The sequence below is a fragment of the Nomascus leucogenys genome, chromosome 20 (genome assembly GCF_006542625.1).
Source record: "Nomascus leucogenys isolate Asia chromosome 20, Asia_NLE_v1, whole genome shotgun sequence".
Lineage (NCBI taxonomy): Eukaryota > Metazoa > Chordata > Mammalia > Primates > Hylobatidae > Nomascus > Nomascus leucogenys.
In genome coordinates, this window is record NC_044400.1 from 81,261,877 (window position 1) to 81,278,428 (window position 16,552).

The 16,552-nt window shown below is 48.7% G+C and overlaps 2 protein-coding genes across 5 annotated transcripts in view; both read right to left on the reverse strand.

Moving 5' to 3' along the window:
- RNF4 (ring finger protein 4) overlaps positions 1–16,552 on the reverse strand; it is a 51,449-nt gene that overhangs the window by 20,748 nt on the left and 14,149 nt on the right. For 3 of the 4 annotated variants that reach the window (XM_030801021.1, XM_012499775.2, XM_012499776.2), the window contains exon 2: positions 4,346–4,511. In XM_030801021.1, coding sequence (XP_030656881.1) covers positions 4,346–4,354 — 9 coding nt within the window. In that variant the 5' untranslated portion in view covers positions 4,355–4,511. Of the gene's footprint in view, positions 1–4,345; positions 4,512–4,942; positions 5,184–16,552 lie in introns of those variants that run through there. The other variant, XM_030801022.1, reaches the window with a different exon arrangement.
- On the reverse strand, positions 8,932–13,659 carry LOC105738283. Its single transcript, XM_030801109.1, has 3 exons — positions 13,550–13,659; positions 10,601–10,641; positions 8,932–9,276 (listed from the first exon to the last, which is right to left on the reverse strand). The coding sequence occupies exons 1-3, from the start codon at positions 13,657–13,659 to the stop codon at positions 8,999–9,001; spliced, it is 429 nt and encodes a 142-aa protein (XP_030656969.1). The 3' UTR covers positions 8,932–8,998.

Sequence of the window (16,552 nt, forward strand, 5' to 3'; positions counted from 1 at the left end):
AAAAAAAATTAGCCTGGCGTGGTCGCGGGCACCTGTAGTCCCAGCTACTCGGGAGGCTGCGGCAGGAGAATGGTGTGAACCCAGGGGGTGGAGCTTGCAGTGAGCCCAAGATCGTGCCACTGCACTCCAGCCTGGGTGACAGAGTGAGACTCCGTCTCAAAAAAAAAAAAAAAAAAAACAGTTCTAAGTTGCCAATTGGGACAAATACAGAATGTGAGGTCCTGTTCCAGCCAATAAAAACCGGACACAGCAGTAGGGTAAACACATCAAGTTATAAATAACCCTGTTTCCTTTATTCAATGTACTCTCATGGCAAAACTACCAGTGAGTGTACCCTTTCTGCAGAAAGTACAAAAATGGCCTTGCTAAAAACATTAAATTTATGTTGAAATGCTATTTCTTTACAGCACCGGAAAACAAGCATTTCAAACACTTGGGACTCTTCAATATTTACCCCATTCTCGTGGATCACAAGGTCAGGAGTTCAAGACCAGCCTGGTCAAGATGCTGAAACCCCGTCTCTACTAATAACACGAAAAGCAGCTGGGCGTGGAGGCACGCACCTGAAGTCCCAGCTACTAGGGAGGCTGAGGCAGGAGAATCGCTTGAACCCGGGCGGCAGAGGTTGCAGTGAGAGAATATTGCACCCACTGCACTCCAGCCTGGGTGACACAGCAAGACTCTGTCTCAAAATAATAATAATAATAATAATAAATAAATGAAAATATTCACCCCATTCTCTTTGACAATGTCCTTTGTCCTTGTATAGCCTCCTTCCCTTGTAGCCAACCAAGTCTTTTTTTGTTTTTTGACGGAGTCTCACTCTGTCGCCCAGGCAGGAGTGCAGTGGCACGATCTCGGCTCACTGCAACCTCTGCCTCCCGGGTTCAAGCGATTCTCCTGCCTCAGCCTCTCGAGTAGCTGGGATTACAGTCACCCGCCACCGTGCCTAGCTAATTTTTTTGTATTTTTAGTGGAGACGGGGTTTCACCATGTTGGCCAGGCTGGTCTCGAACTCCTAACCTTGTGATCCACCATGCCCAGCCTGTAGCAGACCAAGTCTTTCTTACTAGACACTGCTAGGCAGACCTGCATACCCCACAGCTACCTGTGTGGTTTCTGGGCCCCACTGAGGGAGCCAAGAAAGCAGCCATGGGTCCTGGACCCAAAATCTCCCCTCACGGATAATTATAGGAATGTCCCCACCCCTCCCTAACCTCAGGAATCCTCTTTCCTGCCTGCTCTATCGACCCCTCCATGCCTTTAACCAGAGCTTTTTCCCTGCGCCTGGAGTGCCCATCCCTCTTCACTTGGCCAATTCTTGCACAGCTTTCCAGAACCCACTCAAATGTCACCTCCTTCCTGAGGATATTCTTCACCCTCCCACTCTGCTATCTCTGAGCCTCCTCCTCCCAAGTAGCTTCCCTGCACCACTCAAGACAGGCTCATTAAATCCAGGAATATCTGCAGAGCTCTCCCCTCTCACCTTCCCATAATTCTGGTCATAACTCTATTCCTTTTTACTAGCAGGGCCCTCAGAGGTCCATAGCTTTTGGTGAAAACTGACCATCCAATCACAACCACATAAGCTATAACCACACCATAACTTTCAGGAATTTTAACCAGTTTCTTCACACACACACACGCACAAAAGGCTACATTGTTTTGCCTGTTCTGATCTGGCCTAAGCAGAGATGAGGTAAGGCTTAGAGCACCTGTTTCCCTGTAGGTGAGCTACGTGGTAACCTGCAGGTGAAACACCAAGGTGGGAGGTCAAAGAAGCGGGCTTTTTTGTGTGTTACCATCAAAAGTGGGCCCTGGAGCACAATGGCGGCCAGGAAGTAACAGAAGAGGGTGAGGACCCAAAAGGCTCAGAGGGTGTGACCAGCATTTCCATCACTGTTCCCTCTGACGGCTGTTTGTTCAGCCTCACCTGTCCCCACCATCCGTCTTCCCATACCATTCACGGCACTTCTGGAGCACTGGAAGAAATCAGCAGGCTATTTCACATCTGGTCTGACAAGGAATTCAGGATCTCAGACAACGGATGTCTTGAGTTTAAATCATTTGAACAACCTTGCTGTGAGAACTCTGTCAGCAGGGAATAAACTGACACAGGGGGACCTTCAGGTAATCTCCTCTAGAGCTCAAGGGGTTCCAGGAGACACCTGAATTACACCAAACCAGAGCTGCCTCACAGATGTGATAAATGCTCTAAACAGGGCTGGGTGCGGTGGCTCACGCTTGTAATCCCAGCACTTTGGGAGGCCGCGGCGGGCGGATCACAAGGTCAGGAGATTGAGACCACGGTGAAACCCCGTCTCTACTAAAAAAAAAAAAATACAAAAAATTAGCCGGGCGTGGTGGCGGGCGCCTGAAGTCCCAGCTACTCTGGAGGCTGAGGCAGGAGAATGGCGTGAACCCAGGAGGCGGAGCTTGCAGTGAGCCGAGATCGCGCCACTGCACTCCAGCCTGGGTGACAGAGCGAGACTCCGTCTCAAAAAAAAAAAAAAAAAAGCTCTAAACAGTCTGGGTATAGTCACTCACTTTGGGAGCCTAGGTGGGAGGACTGCTTGAAGTCAGGAGTTCAAGATCAGCCTGGGGGGGGACCCCATGCCTACAAAAATGATTTTTCTTTTCTTTTCTTTTTTGAGATGGAGTCTTGCTCTGTCCCCCAGGCTGGAGTGCAGTGGCACGATCTCAGCTCACTGCAAGCTCCGCCTCCCAGGTTCACGCCATTCTCCTGCCTCAGCCTCCTGAATAGCCAGGACTACAATCGCCTGCCAACTACGCCTGGCTAATTTTTTGTATTTTTAGTAGAGATGGGGTTTCACCTTGTTAGCCAGGATGGTCTTGATCTCCTGACCTCATGATCCGCCCGCCTCAGCCTCCCAAAGTGCTGGGATTACGTAAGCCACCGCACCTGGCCAATTTTTTCTTAAAAATTAGCCAGGTGTGGCAGTGCATGCCTATGATCCCAGCTACTCAGGACGCTGAGGTGAAAGGATTGCTTGACTCCAGGAGTTGGAGACTGCAGTGAGCTATGATCACACCACTGCACTCCAGACTGGGAGACTGAGAGAGACCCTGTCTCTTAAAAACAAATAAAAACGGCTGGGTGCGGTGGCTCATGCCTGTCATCCTAGCACTTTGGGAGGCCAAGATCACTTGAGGTCAGGAGTTTGAGACCAGCCCAGCCAACATGGTGAAATCACGTCTCTACTAAAAATACAAAATCAGCTGGGCGTGGTGGTAGGTGCCTGTAATCCAAGACACTCGGGAGGCTGAGGCAGGAGAGTCGCTTGAACCTGGGAGGTGGAAGTTGCAGTGAGCCGAGATGGTACCACTGTACTCCAACCTGGGCGACAGAGACTCCATCTCAAAAAACAAACCAAAATAGCCTGGCCAACATGGCAAAAACTGGTCTCTATTAAAAATACAAAAATTAGCTGGGTGGGGAGGTGCACGCCCGTAATCCCAGCTATGTGGGAGGCTGAGGCACAAGATTCACTTGAACCCAGAAGGTGGAGGTTGCAGTGAGCCGAGGTCGGGCCACTGCACTCCAGGCTGGGTGACAGAGCAAGACTCTGTTTCAAAAACAAACAAACAAAAGCGCTGAACAGTAATTGTAATGATGAATCAACTTTGGTCACTGAATATAAGAAACTTCTCACTATGGATTATTACTACCATGCTCACACTGAATGAACCAAGAATGTCACAGGGAAACAAAATAGAAGGGAAAACGGAAAACTGGGTTGCAAATACTTTTATAGAGTCTCACTCTGTCATCCAGCCGGAATGCAGTGGTATGATCATAGCTAGCCTTGAACTCTTGGGCTCAAGGAATCTTCCTGCCTCAGCCTCCCAAGTGGCTGGCACTACAGGTATGCCCCGCCACGCCTGGCTAAATTTTGTTTGTAGAGATGGGGCCTATGTTGCCCTGGTTGGTCCTAGGCTCAAGTAATCTTTTTACCTTAACGCGTCCAAGTGTTGAGATTACAGGCATGAGCCACCATTCCCAGTCTACAAATAATTTTAAAAAGCAAAAAGTCTTAGTATTTCTATGACACTGACAACTGCTGTGAAGGTCTGAGATTACCAAACCCTAAGCTATTCCTTCTCAGCCTTCTGTCTTCAGGGCACTGCCCTTTATGACTGGAATTTAGCTCAATGTCGATAAGTAAGCTGATGTAACTACCAGAAAGCTCCTATACATACTCCTTCAAGAAGTGGCGTTACTTAGAAGTGACATTATGGAACTCACTTTCATTCATGTGCTACAAGGAACAAGGTGGTTAATTAGCCCTAAAAAATTAAAAATTCAAGAGATGATAAAACTTACTGTACTCATTGTGCTCTTTGGTGCCTTTCCTTTCCTACAGAAAAGGAAGTGATCTATACCAAGGTTTGCAGGGAAGTCAAATGTTCTCAACCTTTCATGCCCTCTGGTTACTCATCTGGCTTGCAAAAGAATTTGGATCCGGACAGATTTCCAGTATTTTCAAGTCCTGAAAAACAAAGATATTGATTTGATAAATACTGCCACTTACATCACTGAAACAAAGCTCTGCTCAATAATGAACTGGTCCTTTCTGTCTCTAGGTTATTTGCTGAATATTTTACGCAATGACATCCTTAATCCTATATTCACCTTAGGAAGTAAGCATTCTTGTCGCATATAGGACTTCCTGATCCCAAAGCCTTCAAGTGTAATTATTATGCCACCTCCTACCCTTCTTTCTGGCTCCTGCCATCTTGGCAAGGTACTGTGCTAACTGCCAGGAAGAAGTGCTAGTCAGGACTGCCACACGTGACCACACCAACTCCTCAGTAACCGGAAGGGAAGGGACGGAGCTTCTGAGGCCAGAGCTCAGAGCCTCAGGCTCTTCCCACAATTTCACTGTCACCGTCCAGAGTTGAGGAGACAAGAGCCACTCACTCTAAAGCACGTTGTGTGTCCAGCTGAGACTTCTGTTGCTGGGACCAGGTGAATGGTGAATCGGGAGACTGTGGACTGGGCAGCCAAGTAGAAGCTTTGAGGAAAGGTAGAGAAATCACCAGGTGCAAAGGCTGTGAGGCCCTTGGATTTCACTGAGAAGTGAGGCTGACCACGGTAAACTCAGTGTCAGCCATGCAGTGGTTAATGGAGCCACAAGCCCTAAGCACAGGGCAAGGCTGAGGATTAAGAGAGAGCCAAAGCAAGGACAAGACCCTTGTGGTCACCCACTACTGGGTGCTAGTGGCTTAGATTAAGAGAGTGCTTCTCAAGCATGAGCCTGTATCAGGCTCCCCCACAGAGGGCTCGTTAAGCACAGGCTGCTAGGCCCTCCAATTTACATGTCTAACAAGTTCCCAGGTGCTGCTGTTCCAGAGACCACACCATGGAACGTACTGAAGTAGCATAATGAGATGGACTTGCAAAGCAGACACAGGTGAGAGGGATCCAGGTGGCGGAAACGACAGGAACGCTCTCACATGCACCCTTCTGTGCATCCCCAGCGCTGCCGCCGTGTCATCCTTCTGTGCACCATTATCATGCCTGCTCATGCTGGGTCTCCTGTCCCTGGTTGTCCATCTACCCTACTGCCAGGCCATCTTTCCAAAACATTTGCCGCAGCAACTTTCCCTGGCTCCTTATCAAGGCCTAACTTAGAGCATGGTGTGTGGAGCCAAGCTGGCATTGCAATTAAGGCACATCTCTTGAGCCAGGCAACTAAGATTGAAATCTAGGCATTGGCTGGGTGTAGTGGCTCACACCTGTAATCTCAGCACTCTGGGAGGCCGAGGCGGGTAGATCACCTGAGGTCAGGAGTTCGAGACTAGCCTGGCCAACATGGTGAAACCCCATCTCGACTAGAAAATACAAAAAATTAGCCAGGAGTGGTGGTGGATGCCTGTAATTCCAGCTACTTGGGAGGCCAAGGCAGGAGAATCTCTTGAACCTGGGAGGTGGAGGAGCCGAGATTATGCCATTACACTCCACTCTGGCCAACGAGAGCAAAACTCCGTCTCAAAAACAATAAAAAATGAAAAACTAAAATAAAATCCAGGCACCTGCAAACCCCAACCTTGACCCTGGGGCATGGCACTGAACTTTTCCTTATCTATAGAACAGAACTGCACCTACCTCAATGGTGTGTGAGGATTCCGGAAGTTATTACGAGAGAGTGTTTGGAACAGTGCAGGCACACTGTAAAGGCTCAGTGTCTGTGGGCTGACAACATACCCATCACCATACTCAGCCCCACAGCACCAGGTGGGCGGTCTCTCCAAATACACCTTCCCAACCTTCCCAGTGCCCAGCTCCAACCTTCTGCTCAAGCCCTAAAATGCTGCGTGATATCACATCCCACCCGGTTTTTGTTTTTTTTTTTTTTTGAGACGGAGTCTCGCTCTGTTGCCCAGGCTGGAGTGCAGTGGTGCGATCGCAGCTCACTGCAACCTCCACCTCCCGGGTTCAAGTGATTCTCCTGCCTCAGCCTCCCAGGTAGCTGGGACTACAGGCATGTGCCACCACACCCGGCTAATTTTTCTACTTTTAGTAGAGATGGGGTTTCACCAGGTTGGCCAGGCTGGTCTCGAACTTCTGACCTCAGGTGATCCACCTGCCTTGGCTTCCCAAAGTGCTGGGATTACAAGAATGAGCCACCGCGCCCGGCCTCCCACCCAGCTTTAAGAAAGGCTGCCCGCCTCATTCACAGTACAGCCCCTGCCCTGGGAATACAGCAATGAGTCAACACAGCCTCTGTGCAGAATCTAGTGCGGGGAGAAGGGTGAGGAGGGTGCTGGCAGGCAGCTATAACTGAGTTAGGAATTAAGTGTGCAAGAAGTACAGGAGGAGAAACGGAGGCCAGAGTAGGTTTTTCAGGAGATGCTCAAAGGGACTGCCCGTCCCAGCTGAGCTCAGCATTTTCTTCTGCACTTGGTGGTCTGCTTCTGAGAAAATGGCACACTGTATCTCACTCCCCGAGCGCCTCATTCTCTAGCTTGACCTCAATGGTTTAGAGGGGAAATCCCCTTCACTGTGTCACTCTAATAAAGGGTGACTTGCATCTCCTTAGGCTAGCCCGTACTATGGGACTACAGGTGCTCTCACCAGAATGCACAAATGGGCCAGGCAGCGTGGCTCATGCCCTGTAACCCCAGCACTTTGGGAGGTTGAAGGGGGAGATCTCTTGAGCACAGGAATTGGAAGCCAGCTTGGTTAACATGGCGAGATCCTGTCTCTACAAAAAAAATTAAAATAATGAGGCTGGGCAGTGGCTCATGCCTGTAATCCCAGCACTCTGGGAGGCTGAGGCAGGCGGATCACTTGAGGTCAGGAGTTCAAGACCAACTTGGCCAACATGGCGAAACCCCGTCTCTACTAAAAATATAAAAATTAGCCCGGTGTGGTGGTGCATGCCTGTAATCCCAGCTACATAGGAGGCTAAGGCACAAGAATCACTTGAACCCGGGAGGCTGGAGGTTGCAATGAGCCAAGATGGCACCACTGCACTCCAGCCTGGCCAACAGTGAGAGACTCTGTCTCAAAAAATAAAAATAAAAACACATTAAAAAAATAGCCAGATGTGGTGGTGCACACTTGTAGTCCCAGCTACTCGAGGGGCTGAGACAGGAAGATTACTTGAGCCCAGGAGGTCAAGACTGCAGTGAACCATGACTGCACCACTGCACTCCAGCCCGGAAGCACAAACGCTTCTCAAAGCAACACCTCACCTGGTGGGTGTTCAACTTTAAACAGACATTCAGGGAAGAGGCTCTGGCTAAGACAAAGACTGTCTAGTTGGTTTGAACAGAGGTGGGAGGTGCTCCGACATCACCTTAGGACTCACAAGATTATTCAGACCACATGACAGTCCCAGATTCACCATATGTCCTGGGTTCTTTTTTTTTTTTTTTGAGACAGAGTCTCGCTCTGTCGCCCAGGCTGGAGTGCAGTGGCGCAATCTCGGCTCACTGCAAGCTCTGCCTCCCAGGTTCACGCCATTCTCCTGCCTCAGCCTCTCCGAGTAGCTGGGACTACAGGCGCCCGCCACCACGCCCGGCTAATTTTTTTGTATTTTTAGTAGAGACGGGGTTTCACCGTGGTCTCGATCTCCTGATCTCGTGATCCGCCCGCCTTGGCCTCCCAAAGTGCTGGGATTACAAGCGTGAGCCACCGCGTCCGGCCTTGTCCTGGGTTCTAATATCCACGAATGTTTCTGATCTCAAGAAATATCTTACATTTGGGTGCACGTCTATGATATAGCGGCTTGTTTTCCCCGCCACATCAATAGTGTGTCTTAGAATTTAGAAAAGAGAAGCTAGTGACAAAGGAAGACGGAGAAATCAGCCTGCAGAGCAAAGGGAAACACCTGATGTCCACACCCAGGCTGTTCTAAGCCTCTCTCCTCCCATTTTATTGATATTGAGGCTTCCAAATACGGCTGCTGAAGATGTCTTGTGGCTGTCCTGGCCTGCACACCCCTCACCACTCTGAAACCAGCCTCCTGCATCCCTACAGGCCCAGCTAGACCATTATTACTTCCCTGGGAAGCTTTCCGGAGCCTCCTCATTCTCCATGCCCTGGCCCATACAGCAATTCATTCCAAATCTGGTTGTTTTTCTCTCTCTTTTGAGTTTAGTAAGGGTCAGGAGTCAGAGTTTGAAGGAATTTGGAAGGCTGGCCTTAGGGAAATCCACCAAGAGGCTGGATTTCACCAGGGCACTGAGGTGAGACAGGAGCATTCCTGGCAAAGCATCCCCAGCATGGTGGGGACGTAGAAATGCAGAGTGAATGGAGACCTTAGGGGTCATGGGAAAGTAGCCCTCACCAACTACAAAGGGTTCTGGATCATGCAGGTGAGAGTCCAATGGAATAGGAAAACTAACAACAGCTGAGAGCTGCCTTCTATGCATCTGCACGAGACACTGTGCTTCCAAAAATTTTTTTTTTTTTTTTTTTTTTTAGGATTTTTATTATTTTAATACAGTTCCAATCAGTGTGTCTGGTTCATTTCAGTTCCTTCACTGCCAAACCAGGGGGCAGGGACTGCTTCAGTTTCTCTGCCTTCTCTTTGTCAGTGATGACCAGAGTGTAAAGGTATCTGCTGCATCGAACTTTAAACTTCACGTTGTCCTTATTTTTCTTGATCTTGACAGATTTGGCATCCTTTCGTCGGGCTGTGAGAAGGAAGTCCTTGATTTCCTCAATTTTCTGAGGCGTGGCAACGAGGCGCGGTGGGCGCTGGCGCGAACCGGGACCCGCGTACCACCCTAGAGGTGTGCTTCCTAAATATTAATATCACCACATGTGCTCCTCACATCACCCAGTAAGGAAATAAGCACTGTTATGGTCCCCATTTTACACATGAAGCAGCTAAGGATTAAAGTTAAGTAACTTGCCCAAAGTTGTCCACACCTAGTAAACAGAGCCTAGACTTAAACCAGGGCAGTATGACACCAAAACCCACACCCTCAAATAGGTATGTTAGCGCCAGAATCGAATACATCAATTTTAGAAACTAGCAGGAACACTGACGGGGATTTTTCAGATTTCTCAAATTTAGTGTGTTCCAAAAGGAACCCTTGCCTCCTCCTTCTGCCAAAATATACTCCATTTCAGGAAAGGGCCCCACCATCCTCCAGTCTCTCGTCCAGTACGCTCTCACTTACGTAAGTGCTGCGAGGACAGGGCTCTATTTACTTTGTACCTAGCTAAGACCTTACACAAAGCAGATGCTCATATTTACTGAAGGAATAAATGAGGGTAAGAGTGGGGTGTTGATGGCGCCCCCGCCACTAAAAAAAGAGGAGCTGGGGTAGAGAAGTGGTCATTCCTAAGTGGGGATGGTCAGGAGAGCCAGATGCTAGGTATTCCTAAAGCTTCCAAGATGAAAGGAGAAACAACTCATGCCAAGGTATCTAGCTTCTTACTCTGCAAGAGTGATGCCATAAAACCCAATGAGGGAAGGGAGAACAGAAACAGGTGCTGAGTGTAGTTTTAGAAAAGCGGGGTGTGAGATACCCAGGGAGAAAGGGCTGAAGGTAGCTGGAAACTAAGAGAACTGGGACGGACGTAGAGATTTCAGAATGTGTGAAAACTTGGGGAGGCAGGTAGATAGAATCTGTGAAAGAGAATTTAAAAGAAACAAAGCTAGGAGAACCTGGAGCTGTCACTTAGACAAAACCTCCTTCTTCAAGGAGGAAGAAGCAGTGAACAGCTGCAATGGGGAACTAAAAGGCGGCCAGTGAGCTCAGACACGGAAGTGGGACACTGGTGACATAAGCAAGTGGAAGCAGCAGCAAAGGAGTCGCAGTCCCAGCCTAACCGCACTGAGGATCAAGCTGGGCTGTCCAGAGCAAGCGGCACTGAATGGGGCCTAAAGTGACAAGAGGAGTTTAGTTAGTCAAGAAACAATGTATGTGGGTGGGTGGGTGGAAGGGAAGAGGGATGTCCCACACAAGCACTGTGTGGAGGTGGGGAGAGAACTGATGACAACAAAGGTGCCGAGGGTTCGTAACAAGCCTCATCGACTACACGCTCAGGACAGGGCCATGGAGGGTTTTGGGATAGAGATGACATGCTGAGATCTGCATTTAGAGACCATGTTACCTGTGTCCGGTGAGAACAGATGGGAGACTGAACAAGCCAGACTGTAGACCAAGGAGGAGATTCAGGGTAGCGCAGGTGAGAAGAAAGCCATGAGGCTCGGGGTAGTGGCCCACTATAGGACAGAGAGGTGACTGACGGGATGGAAGCTGGGAGGGCTTCGGGGCTTTCTTCGTTCTTACGGCTTTATTATTTAAGGTCTACGTAATTATTCTGTTATTCTTAAAGGCCCCACCCCACAACAAAGCTATTATAAGCACTTCAGATATTGACCCCCCCACTCTAGCAGCAGTGTGACATATAATTATGTGTATTTATGGTATATATGTATATGATGTGCAGATGCTCCTTGACTTACAATGGGGCTAACTCAATAAATCATAAGTTGAAAAATCCTAAATAAAACACTGTAAGTCAGGGACTGTCTGTGTATGCATAAGTGCATATGTCTCTATCATATATAAAGGAGTCTGCTAATGGATAGAGACAGAGTGTTAGGCAGGCAGGAAACAGGAAGAGCGTTAGACTGGAACCAAATTCTATGACCCTATCTCATACCACTGTATTCCTATGAGCAAAGAGTCAGCAGAAAAGGGGCAGTGGGGAGCACACCAGAACCAGAATGATATCGTAACTCTGCAGCCAGTCCACAGGGAGACGCTCTAATGAGAAGCTCTTCTGTTTAGCCCAGCCCTACATCAGGTACACAGAACCCTCAAATCCCACCTGGGAGGCAGAGTCTGATACAATTACCCACTGAAAATAAGAGACCTGGGTCGGGCATGGTGGCTCACGCCTGTAATCCCAGAACTTTGGGAGGCCGAGGTGGCGGGGATCATCTGAGGTCAGGAGTTTGAGACCAGCCTGACCAATATGGTGAAACCCACCCCCCACTAAAAATACAACAATTAGCTGGGTGTGGTGGTGGGCGCCTGTAATCCCAGCTACTCAGGAGGCTGAGGCAGGAAAATTGCTTGAACCCAAGAGGTGGAGGTGAGCCGAGATCGCACCATTGCACTCCAGCCTGGGCGACAAGTGAAACTCAGTCTTAAAATAAATAAATAAAAACAAAAAAAATTTTTTTTCAGTCTTTTTTTTTTTTTTGAGACGGAGTCTTGCTCCGTCGCCCAGGCTGGAGTGCAGTGGCGCGATCTTGGCTCACTGCAAGCTCCGCCTCCCGGGTTCACGCCATTCTCCTGCCTCAGCCTCTCCGAGTAGCTGGGACTACAGGCACCCGCCACCACGCCCGGCTAATTTTTTTTTTTTTTTTGTATTTTTAGTAGAGACGGGGTTTCACCGTGGTCTCGATCTCCTGACCTTGTGATCCGCCTTCCTCGGCCTCCCAAAGTGCTGGGATTACAAGCGTGAGCCACCGCGCCCGGCCTCAGACACAGTCTTGTTCTGTCACCCAGGCTGGAGTGCAGTGGTGTGATCTCGGCTGACTGCAGCCTCCACCTCCCAAGTTCAAGCAATTCTCGTGCCTCAGCCTCCCAACTAGCTGGGATTACAGGAACCCATCACCATGCCTGGCTAATTTTTGTATTTTTAGTAGAGATGGGGTTTTGCCGTGTTAGCCAGCCTGGTCTTCAACTCCTGACCTCAAGTGATCTGCCCACCTTGGCTTCCCAAAGTTCTGGGATTATAGGTGTGAGCCACCGCACCTGGTCACAAACACCTCTTAAACGGAACTTTGATACCCTCAGTCATATCAATAACCACGCCTTAATACGCAAGAGAAATATGAGCCTCTTGCTCATTATACAAATGAGGGGTACGTGGTTAAGTGGTCAGCAATGATGTGGCTGGCCAATAAGCCCTACAGCCTTGGACAAATACTTGCCCTCTGTGCCTCAGTGTCCACATCTTTAATTGAGTAGAACACCTCATCTCTGTGGAACCAGTGACTGCTGAATGAAACACCCAGTACGGTTCGTAGCACCCAGAAGGCAGCTCTGTCAACTAATTCGCTAACTATTCACATGTGCCTAGTCTGGGTAAGGCACTGCTCCAGGGGCTAGGAATGGAATGGGAAACAGCAACAAAAAACCACCCATGGAGCATATATCCTAGCTGGAAAGATGATCCACAAATCAAGTAATAAATAGGCATTATATCAGAAGGGCTGGAGAGCATGTCTCTTCTTACAGATATGAGTGCTATTAAATAAAGGCAAAACCAACCTTCACCCCAGGAGGAATTGGAACCAATGTTTCCAGCTCTCAGCAAGGGCTTTATTCATTTCCAGAAGAGACTTGGCAGGATGTAGCTAATCACAACGGCTTAGACTTAGAGGAGGACTCAGAGGAGGTTGAAGAAAGCCGGCAGAGCCAATGACAGGCAGTTCTCACCCAGAGTTATTTATTCCTAAGGCTAAGGGGCCTTGAACATTGGCCTCCCCCTGAAGGTTTGCAGGGACAAGAGGAATGAATTTGATCAAAACAGAATGCAGCAGACTATGCTCAGAGAGGCAATGAGGCTTGTTCAGATGCCAAGTAACCAGGTCTTCCATAAAATTATCTTATGGCCCCGATTAAGCTGCCACCAGCAACCAGGCTGCAACCAAAATCCCCAGGGGCCTGAAAGGAGCAAAGGGCTTTCACATCTTTCAGCCAAGATGGCCTAGGCTTTGGGGCCTCATACAAAAACAAGGTAATTTCTGGGGGCCAGGAGAAAGGGTAAGATAATGAAGGAAACCTAAGGATCCACTCCTCCGGAGGCCGATGGGCAGATGTACCTCAGATGCTAGAGGCCGTCAACATCCTCGACACTTCTCCAGGGCCCACAGTCAGCACAAAAGGCAGGCTTGCCAAGCTACCTGGTGTTGATGGCCACTGAGCACAGAGCCTGCTGGAGACCAGCTAGCAGCTGCCTCTACTGTATCCAGAACCCAGGGTTGGTTGGGGTATAGGGATGGTTGTGAGATGCTCACAAATCTGATTATTTGATCCATACCAGATGGGAGCAACTGAGCAGTGCCCCACAATGGGAATTCTCGAAGGGCACACCAGAGGGGGCCTAATCTCAAACGGCACTGTCTCCGGTTCCGGGCTCAACAGAGACATGTTCTCCTACTCTTAGTCAGATGCATCTGTTGGCTAAAGGACAATACAAGCTGTCACCAAAGGGCTAGCCAAATCCAACTCTCTAGGGGCTTGCATCTTGGTGGAGAAATCCAGCACCCAGAAGCCCTAATCTAGACCCTCTTCCACTCTCCTTCAACACTTTACCTGGAAAGTAAACTAACAAGTCAGTGTCCCAGCCTGGGCAACATGGGGAAACCCCATTTCTACAAAAAAATACAAAAACTTAGCCGGGCATAGTGGTGTACGACTGTAGTCCCACCTACTTGGGAGACTGAGGTGGGAGGCTCGCTTGAGACTGGGAGGTTGAAGCTGCAGTGATCCATGACCATGCCACTGCACTCCTGCCTCGACGACAGAGCCAGACTCTGTCTCTTTTTTTTTTGAGACGGAGTCTCGCTCTGTTGCCCAGGCTGGAGTGCAGTGGCATGATCTCAGCTCACTGCAACCTCCGCCGCCCAGGTTCACGCCATTCTCCTGCCTCAGCCTCCCCAGGGACTACAGGCACCCGCCACCATGCCCAGCTAATTTTTTGTATTTTTAGTAGAGACGGGGTTTCACCTTGTTGGCCAGGCCGGTCTCGATCTCCTGACCTCGTGATCCACCCGCCTCGGCTTCCCAAAGTGCTGGGATTACAGGCATGAGCCACCGAGCCCGGCCAAGACTCTGTCTTAAAAAAAAAAAAAAAAAACACATGCAAGTCAAAAAAAATCACTGGCTCCCAGGGAAGATAAAAGCAGGCACGCACAACAGGAATGCTCTGAAGGAGACAGAAAGGCAGAAGAGAGCAGGTGGAGGAGGTCCAAGGAAGTTAAAAGCGCCACAAGGTAATGCAAAGAATCACCAGGCTCCAAAATATCCAAGAATATTGCAAGTGCTCCCAAATAATCACAAGCATTGCCTACGGAACAGAGGCCAAAGTCTTCATATCATATAGCCAACCTCCCCTCCCAACTCATCCTCACTCTTCTGGGTTAACCTGCAGTTACAGACATATGTGTTCCTTAAAAAAAATAAAAAAGCATCTTGCTATGCAAAAACCCACCGTTTGTGAGGAAAAATGGAATTAGGGGCACAACACTAAAAAATTTTGTCAGCGACAAACATACACAAAACAATCTAGTGAAAATAGCAGTAAAGTTCTACACATGTTAAATGGTTAACAAATACAAGTAACTGTGATACTTTACCTTGAAAAAGGCCTGAAGCTTGCTCTGTGGAAGTGGGCCTCAGATGGTTTACGCTTGTGAGTTATTGAGAAGTGGAGGGAAAGAGAGTGAATGCTGTAACATCAGATGCACACGAATGTGGCTCACATACAAGGCAACTGAGGTGACTGATCTGTGTTGAAGGTGTGTATATCACCTGGCTTGGTTCAGCTGGCCTCAACTTTTCGCGTTCACCTAATATTTCTCACAGATGACGCTGTGTACAGCAAACTCTCAAGTGGTTCTCTAATACAGCAACCTCACTGGAACAAACTCATGTATCCAAACAAACACTTCAAGCAGAACTGTACTTTACTCCAGGTATCCTGGAAGTCAGTTCAAAGTACCTGACTTTGGACCTCAAAGAAGGTCCGAAGTTGGCCAGGTTGGTCCCGCCACTCCCACCCCGCTTTAGGGAATTTCTGCTCATTCTTCAAGGCCTACCTCAAAGGTTGCTTCCATTTCTCTCACTCCTCCCAGTCCTGACTTAACCATTTCTTCTATACTCCCTTAAGTCAAGAAACATAACTTATCAAATACTTATCACGGTGTCCCCACCCATTAGCACAGCACTTGGCACAAACATGTAAATGAAGATTTTTTTTTCCTCACTGAAATTATCAAGGTCTGGGCTCACGCCTGTAATCCCAGCACTTTGGGAGGCTGAGGTGGGCAGATCACCTGAGGTTGGGAGTTTGAGACTAACCTGGCCAACATGGTGAAACCCCATCTCTACTAAAAGTACAAAATTAGCCAGGCATGGTGACGGGCATCTGTAATCCCCGCTACTCAGGAGGCTGAGGCAGGAGAACCCCTTGAACTCGGGAGGCAGAAGTGCAGTGAGCCAAGACTGCACCATGGCACTCCAGCCTGGGTGACAGTCAGACTCTGTCTCAAAAAAAAAAAAAAAAAAAAAAAAAAAAAGAATGAAATTATCAAGCTCTAGGGCCAGGCATGGTGGCTCATGCCTATAATCCCAGCACTTTGGGAGGCCAAGGCAGGATTGCTTGAGCCCAGGAGTTCTGGACCAGCCTGGGCAACATGGTGAAACTCCTTCTCTACAAAATATTAATACAAAAAAAAAAAAATTAGCAGGGTGTGGTGGCACGCACCTGTAGTCCCAGTTACTCAGGAGGCTAAGATGGGAGGATTGCTGTGCCCAGGGAGGTTGAGACTAAAGTGAGTTATGACTGTGCTACTGCACTCCAGCCTGGGCAAGACCCTTGTCATTCTGAACACCGACCCCCAACAAAAGTTATCAAGCTCATCACATGCTTGAAAGAGATGGCAGATAGCTTGAAAAGATGGCAGAGTGTTTTTGGAAAAAAAAAAAATTTTCAGAGATGGGGGAAATGAAGCCTTTACATTGCAAGTAAAAACAGTCACAATTAGGAAACAAAGGGAGCCTTAAAAGCAGGACTGGGGCCAGTGCAGCGGTGTGCACCTGGATTAGTCCCTTTTCACGCTGCTGATAAAGACATACTTGAGAATGGTCAATTTACAAAAGAAAGAGGTTTAATGAACTTAACAGTTCCACATGGCTGGGGAAGCCTCACAGTCATGGTGGAAGGCAAGGAGGAGCAAGTCACATCTTATGTGGATGGAGGCAGGCAAAGAGAGCTTGTGCACGGAAACTCCCCCTTATAAAACTATCAGATCTCATGGCA

What these genes read in the sequence shown, in the direction of transcription:
- LOC105738283 (XM_030801109.1), bottom strand. Translation starts at nt 13,659, where the DNA reads ATGTCTCTGTTGAGCCCGGAACCGGAGACAGTGCCGTTTGAGATTAGG. An exon ending in TGCTCAGTTGCTCCCATCTG is followed by an intron (nt 10,642 to 13,549) that starts GTATGGATCAAA and finishes CTTGGTCTACAG; the next exon opens with TCTGGCTTGTTCAGTCTCCC. An exon ending in TCTGTTCTCACCGGACACAG is followed by an intron (nt 9,277 to 10,600) that starts GTAACATGGTCT and finishes ATTAATATTTAG; the next exon opens with GAAGCACACCTCTAGGGTGG.